The sequence below is a fragment of the Halyomorpha halys genome, unplaced genomic scaffold (assembly GCF_000696795.3).
Source record: "Halyomorpha halys isolate HHAL.00 unplaced genomic scaffold, Hhal_1.1 Scaffold1856.1, whole genome shotgun sequence".
In the NCBI taxonomy this organism is placed as follows: Eukaryota; Metazoa; Arthropoda; class Insecta; order Hemiptera; family Pentatomidae; genus Halyomorpha; species Halyomorpha halys.
In genome coordinates this window covers 233798-242039 of record NW_027113812.1, presented here as the reverse complement: position 1 = coordinate 242039, position 8242 = coordinate 233798, and the positions used below count along the sequence as shown (strand labels likewise).

The window sequence follows — 8242 nt, the reverse complement described above, 5'->3', positions numbered from 1 at the left end:
TGCAGTATAGCACGAGCAGGTCCCGATGTATACAAAATAAGTAATATGTTAATCGTTAATTAATAAATATTATGTTTAAAGAATTACCAAGTGGGAGAGGTTGATTAAAATCATCTTTAGGAGGGGATTTCCCACTAGTTAAATTAATCAAACATAATTGTTTTTTAACAGTCACTATTATGCGTATAAAGTTACCCACTCACAAAAAAATAGGTCAATATTTAATATATTAATAAACTTATTAATAATTACTTATTTTAATGTTGATTGTATGCCATGTACTACAACACTACTGAATAGAAGACATTAAAAAGTTAATAAAATGATCAAAAAAACTAAAAATCATATTCACACTATTGCCGAAGCTATATAAAAATTCCAGCCTAAATCAATGTTAGGCCTCCTAACTCATTGTCAGAATGGAGTAGGAGGTAGATTGTTGGCCTTATTGCTCAGACCAAATAGTTAGTTTTAGTTCAATGACCCTTCTTCAGTTCCGTGACCATCCGTAATACTGACCACATATAATTTGTAGAGCAATCAAATGGAACAGTAATGTACATATAATAGTAAAGTGTAATTTGTGTTATCAACTATTATCACTATCTATTTTACAGTATCAAGTGCGGCATTTATGGAAAATTGATTTTAATTTTAAATCTTCCTTGTAATTGTCAATACACTCCTGAAACTGAAAATAAAACAAATTACCTGAACGATTGCTTTTGAGCTTAATTATAATCGAATATGATCCACATTGTTTATGTTTAGCATTGAGACACAAGAACTGAAGAGTAAAATTGATGGAAAAAAAATTAAATAAATTTTGTGGTATGACCTCCATTTAGCGGGTTTCAGCCACCGGATTTCTCTGCTCATAATCTTAATCAGAGGTTTGAGGAAGTTGTAATGCCACTTTTTTCTCTTTAAATAGTCCGGCATATCGGCACCACTCCGGGTAAAATATTTTTCTTTTGTAAATTGTTTTGTGCTATAAGAGCAGAGTAAAAATAGTTTGGCGATAAAAGATAATGAGTTATAAGTTACATCGATAGCTCGAGAGATAACGTTCAATGAGAAAAAAAAACTTTTTTAGTTTTTTTTAGTTTGTTGGAAAAGTTTGCTGCTGAATATTTGTCCATTATCGTGATACAGCATAAAACTTCCATTAAGCATTGATATGCATTGATAAATTCATTAATACTATCACATTCGAAATAATAATTGAAACATGCTCATCTAATGTCTGTTTTAATGATGAGTGCCGATTAATTATGTATATGTAGATATATAACAGAGACTTAACATATGGAGGAGAAGAACTATCAGTAAACTGCATGCAAATGCTAGTCAGTCATGTGGCTCGAAGAAATCCATCTGGAAGCCTCTATATTACATTGAATGCCACTATAGTTGGCAAGAGACCTAAAGATTGTGATCCAGTGATCTAATTCGCTCCATTTATTGGTGGACTGTTCATTATGATGTGAGATAATGCTCGCCAGCATAATGCAAGAATTGTTACCAAAAACCAAATGGATTTACATAATCAACAATGATGAGCTACATGCAGCAAACTGGAAAGCAGTAGTCCAAGACAGGCAGGCTTGAAGAAAGCTGGTTTGGACCACCAAAGATCTGCAAGGTCTGTAGAGCCAACTGAAAACAAAATTATGATTAGAAGTTATCACAACCTCGGAGGAGTAGGTCAAATTTTATTAGTATCAAATTATAAATACAACTTTCAGTGAGAAAAAAATATAGAAATAAAAATTAATATTTAGTACCAAGAAATAGTTTTTTAGGAAAATCAATATATATGCAGAATCATTCATAATTTGCACCATAAATATTAGTAAAAAAGTTGTTACAAATTTTTGTTTATTTTTTATATATAAAGTACTGTAGTGCAAGTCATAATTTAGTATTTGAAAACCGAGCTTTCATGCAGTCCAAAGATGACAGACAAGTTTTTTATAGGTGTTGGAATATACTAGATTACTCTAGCACACTAAAAAAAGTGCTAACATTTTTTTCTTGTAGAAAGTAATATTTATAAATTTCTATTCATCAGTTTTGAACACTGAAACTCATGAAACTCACTCCTCCAAAGTTGTATCGACTTTTGCTAAGTAACTATTTACAGATAAATAATTAATCGTCCATTTACTATTAGAACACAAAATGGATTGATTACATATACCGCCATATATAGGAATAATATAGTTCAAAAATTGTGTTTTTGTTTTGTTGAATTTTTCTTTTTGCCTTGAAATTCCAAGTACTGTGGTACGCTGTACTACTTGTACTATGTACAAAGCTTGACTTACAAGTGGAAATTCTATACGCTTTCGAAAGGTGGTGGGTAAATGTTTAATAGGAGATTGATACTGCAAAATACAAAAAATGCTGCAATTCCGTTTTGATTAATTTCAGTCTCTTAGAGATGGATAGCATATGGAATCTATTTAGCGTAGGAACAATGTAAAAAAAAAAAAGTCTTCTAGCACAGGGTTTATCTATGGTTGATAAAACAAAAATTCAAAGGACCCCTCTCTTTTACCTCTTCTTGTAATTTAAATTAAATATTATTACAAAATTCTTCCTCAGCACTGCTAAATTTTCTAGGTTACTAACTGCAACAGGAAACAGTTTTAGCCTGAAGTTTCATCATATTTATTTATGTTATCGCTTATTCTGTTACTTCTTATTATCCAGAATACTTTGTCCTATTGTGACATACAAAATTTATATTATTAGAGATATAATAATGATTGTCTGTCTGCCTTTCTGAGTAATATGTTACTATTATACTAAAAATCTATTTTTAAGTTTGCTACTGTATATGACGAATGGACTCAATCGATTTACTAGTGTAACGATGAAAGGTTTTCTTGCATGAAAAAAAAAATAAAAAAGGTGTTCTTTATTGATTTGAATAAGAAACCTTGAATAAATCAAAGGTTGATTCTCCATAAATCGCGTCCAACTTTTCAAGCGTACCGTTGGTCCAAAAATTTCTTTGATATAATATATTCAGTAACCTTGAACTACCCCATCTCTTAATAGCTAACATGACAATCGTTCCTATCGATTGTAGATGATCAAGAAGTAGGATAGTTATCGGGCTGTATTCTCTGAAGAATAATAAGTAAGAGAAAGTAATAAATATGAAAAATGAGTATTAATGTGTTTCACTGCTGATTTTTTGTTTATGTTAATAGCATTTAAACGTTTATTTGTATAATCGTTGGCTTCTCTTTCCGCAATTATCTGTTCCAATTTTCATAATCAAACTTAGTAGGGTAAGGGGTGATGCTAAAAATTGATCTAGATCCTTCTCTGTTACTCGCTGATAACTTTCGTAAAAAAAAAAAAAGTTTTATTTATTTTTTACATATGCAATTAATTAATTGTTGTGGACTTTATTTTTAAACACGTACCCCGAGAAAAAATAAACAAAGAGGAAAATGTTTTGCTTCTTATTTATGTTATTAAAATAGCATCCTATATTATATGCATTTATATTATAGCATCCCATAATTTTATCTCAAATGAAACAATGAAAAAAACCTTAAGAGTAAAATAATTTACTTTTATAATGTAAATTTTTATATTTAGTTTTTATGATTTTTTTTTAGTAATCATACCAATATTTCAATGTCTAAAACAGCGAAAGTTTACTGTGCTGTCATGTTTATTTATTTTATGGCTTACTGCACAGTGGTGCTAAGTATATTTCCACTATATTTACGAAAAACACAATTGAAGGTTTTCTCTTTTAGCAAAATTAATTGGATACAAACAACAAATGCAAACAAATGTATTGTTTGTAAAGTTAAAGAAATATACTTAATGCCACTTTAAAGTAGCCCATCGAAATATAAATAAAAAAAAATTGCCCATGGAAACTGGGTTCATAGAATCATTTGGATTTTTTTTTCCAAGGTACTATTCCGTATTTTAAGCCCCTAGATTTATTTCCTGAGATGTATTCTTTAATGAATAAGAAGAAAAATAAACGAAGAGAATTACAGCTGCTTCTCTTTGTTACTTTAATGATTATACAAAATTTGTTTCTAGAAATTTAGAGATCGAATTTCTAATTATCAATGCAGAAAATGGAGTTAAATGAATTATGCGTTTGATAAACGAAATCACATTAAAAAAAATTGTTAAGGGTTCAACGAACTCAGTAAAAAAAAAAGAAAAATCATTGAGGAAATAAAACCAGCGGGCAAACAATCCACCCAATGCTTTGATCCAGAGTTGGATTATTGATAATTGCTTTCTTCCACATCAAAAGGAACACTGGCGATTTAATTTGCCGAATGGCTCTTACTTTAATGGTGAAAGCTTCAAAGAAATTTCTTAGAGTATCATTTCTAATATTGTCAGTCAAAGAGAATGGTAAGAAGTTGTGGTACTGTTATGTAATTAGAACTAGTTGCAGGATTCATGGGACTTTATAAGACACCGTAATTGATTGCATTGAACTTCCGAAATTTATTCAGGTATAGTCGTAATAGTGAATTCTATTCAATTACTAACATATCGCAGCTACTAGCCTAGTTGATATAATATCAGCCTATATAATCGATAAACACAATCGATCGTAAAATTCCTGTTTGCAGCAAGTTAGACTGTTCTGTGTAACTAGAATATCAAATAGCAGTGTGGCTCGATATACCTGAAGCATATCAACAGCCACTTTTTATCAAATCTTCAATATTTTGTTTTAAATAAACGTACCTGTAAAAATTCCCTAACCTTGATAAAAAAAATTTCCGAAAAAAAAAAGAAAAAACAATTATATTATTTCTGTTTGGAAATAATGTGCATTTCTAGTCACTAAAGTTTAGAATAACCTGTTGTGAAAAGTTTAGTACTATAGAAAATAATAAAATATACAAATACACATACATGCATTTATATATCAAAAAGAGTAAAATAAATATGCTAATTAGTTTATAATATAATAAGTATCTTTCAGCTCTTCGATAATCCACCAGAGGTACACGAGGCAGTGCAGACGGATGTGTTCTTAGACAGACCTCCAACTCCAAGTTTTACCATGGAAATTCACAACGGAATAGACGTCGGCACACAGATCTATCCCGGGGAACTGTTCCACTTCGACACCGAGGTGCGGCCTGTCCTTGAAGTGCTGGTCGGGAAGACGATCGAGCAGTCACTGGTGGAAGTGTTCGAGGAGGACGAGACGATGGCCATCAAGAAGCAGCAAGAGCTCCTGAGGGAGCTTCGGGACTCCGAGCTGGCGGAGGAACAGAGGCTCGCCGAGCTGGAGCGGAGGAGGAAGGAGCAGATCGTAAGTTCTCTTAGTTAAATAAAGCACAACTTAAAAGTTCGTGATCGATTAGTTAGATATTTTTTTCTGAAGACTTCAGTGGGAACACACTCAATTTTTTTATCCCGATTACAATTTTGATAATTGAGATTTGACTTGTGATATTATAACATAATGAGTGGGAAACAATTAGGTCCCTCTAAAATTCATGTTCGAAAACATGTGGAACAGCAGGAAAGACGATGAAAGATTCGTGCCCCGAGGGATGTTCTATTCACTATGATATTTTTATTGTTCCTCGGTTAAAATGGATTTTTAATGGCCTTTTATAAATAAAATTACTCGAAAAAAATTTAATCAATTAGAAATTAAAATAATAGAACATAATTTTTTCCCCTCATATAGTTTCATTTTTAGACGTTGAAACCATTTTTTAAATATAATTGACCATAAATCATTTTTTAAATACTATATATAATAAAGTAACATATAAAAAAACAGGTTCCTGATTTGAAAAAAAAAATATTATTTTTTTTTAATTAACTATTAAAATTATTACCATTATATTAATCGTAAATATGCTTAAATTAATATTGAATTCACTCCTAAATTAATGTACTAAAACATACTAAACATATTATGAAGGCTATATTATAAAATTATATTCTAATAAAAAAGATAGAAAGTAGAACATTTTATAGCAAGCTTTAAAAAATAATCAACGTAAAATATTTACGAAATAATATAGAAATAGGGTAATATCATTTTTTTAAGACAAAGGGAAAATATTTTAATTTGTTTAGTGATTTCTGAGCAGTTAAACTTACTTCAATTTTTTTGTATTCTACTTTTTGGGTATTATGGAACTAGCGGGCATATATGTTGTACGATTTTTCTGTTCCTACGAATATATTTGGTGAATAAGTTTGATGACTGTCAAAACTCATGTTAAACCAAACCTAACTGTTTTGTACTAAAATTTCTGACTGTATCACATCGTCATCTATTGATTTAAATTTAAGGCGTAAAGGAACTTAGGTGCTTTATTCTCATAACAGACTTTTTTTTATGATACCCTTCCTGGTCATTTCTGAAATACGGGGGTTATCTACAGGTTACCAACTTATTCTAACCCTGATGGGGATCAAGTTTTTTTTTCGCCGAACTACCTCAGAAATAATAATTTACCCAACAGGCCTGTTTCCAACCCACGTCACAGCAGTCACGAAGGAATAAAAGATGGCACTTCAACTCGCTCGACCATAAACGGCTTCATTTCTCATTTATTATCAGACCACGTTTCAATCTATTTATTGTCTTTTGTTGTTCATTGGGCCTCAACGTTCTAATTTACTTCAATTACTAAATTGCATATTTGGTATATTTATTATATATACCTTATATACTTAATTACTGAAGGACAGGATTCTTAATAATTATAAGGGCCTGCTTCCTTATGTTTGTTGACTAGGAATGATTCACTTAGAAGAGTAGGTTGTATAAAAAGGTGTCTATGGCTTATATGAAAATATCGAAGCCTTAAGAGAACAATTGAAGAGCTTCCATAAAAACGTTTTAACTACGAAATCACACAAACTTTTTTTTTCAGTTTAAAGGCTTCTCTCTGACCTAATCTGACGGTTAAAAGCTATGAATGTGCGTTTAATCCTTAATCAAGCCTCTAATGTTCCGTAATTGAAGATACATTATTGTGTTTATTATCGGCCGTGGATTAATATGAGGAAAAGTGATAGGAGGGTGGAAGGAATGTGCGATCAGGAGTGAACGTTTAGTCCTTCTTCAGGGCTAAGCACAAACATGTTAAAATGGAACAATATAACAAGAAAAGTTTTTTTTTTTTAAAAAACAAGAAAAATAAAAAAAATCAGACTAGTACATATAAACAAAAATAAAATGAATACATGCGTACCACTACAACCCAGGAAGCTTCAGGTGTGCAGTACTTTCTAAGGACGTACTGTTACTAGGCCGAAGGTTGTGCAAGGAGGTGATTTGGTCCGAATCACGCTCGACCGCCACATTTTCCCTAATTATGAGTACGCATTTTATGAGGCTGGAGGAGAATAAATAATTAAATAATAAATAATATAAATAAATAATAGGAATTAAATAAATAAATAATAGGAGGAGAATAAATAATTATCTATTACATCTAGATTTGAACCCTAGTCCTTGGTATTATTATCACAGTATTTTACCACTGAGCCACCCCGGTCCCAGTACAAATAAGTAAATAATAACAGTGGGAAAGAAAACGAGATGAAATGTTATTAAATATAAAATTTGAAATTATATAAATAAAATAACACAATTAAATATAATTCTTTTAACCTATTTTTAAGTTTTTCACTATATCTTTTATATCGTTTTCTTCCTCTCGTTTCTTATGATTTTTATTATATTTTTTATTCTTATTTTCTTTTATATTTTTCATAGTGTGTTATATCATATTTTTCTTGTTATGCTGTTTTATTTTAACATGTTTTTTATCTTTTTTGTACAAAGCACTAAAGAAAGCCTGAAATAAAGGCTGAATCATTGGTAAAATAAAATAAGTACCACCTATTAATTTTCTGCACACCTAAATGCACCACTCCACACTGCCGACTATTTTATCCTCATGAAAATATGCAGATTTGGTCAAAGGTAAAAGGTTTTGATTCTTGACCCTAAAAAGTTTTAAGAAATATCAGGTAGTAATTGACCCTAAGGAAAATTGCACTTGTAGCTCTCCAATTGGTTACCTATGGAAAATTGCACAACATGAATAGATACTCGTTTTTGCTTTATATAAGCAATGGTGATCACCTCGTTGCTAATTATATCGAATCAACTACAATTGAACGCGAGATCAATGGATGCCTTCATACTCCGATAAATAATTTGTAGCGCCCTTGATTGACCATAGCAAGA

At 30.8% G+C, this 8242-nt stretch overlaps 1 protein-coding gene across 3 annotated transcripts in view; it reads left to right on the top strand.

Moving 5' to 3' along the window:
* Window positions 1-8242, top strand: part of LOC106690754 (radial spoke head protein 3 homolog) — a gene marked incomplete at its 5' end in the record, with an annotated part of 58179 nt that overhangs the window by 23489 nt on the left and 26448 nt on the right. For all 3 annotated transcript variants that reach the window (XM_014436287.3, XM_024358440.2, XM_024358441.2), the window contains 1 exon segment: window positions 4994-5329. In XM_014436287.3, coding sequence (XP_014291773.3) covers window positions 4994-5329 — 336 coding nt within the window.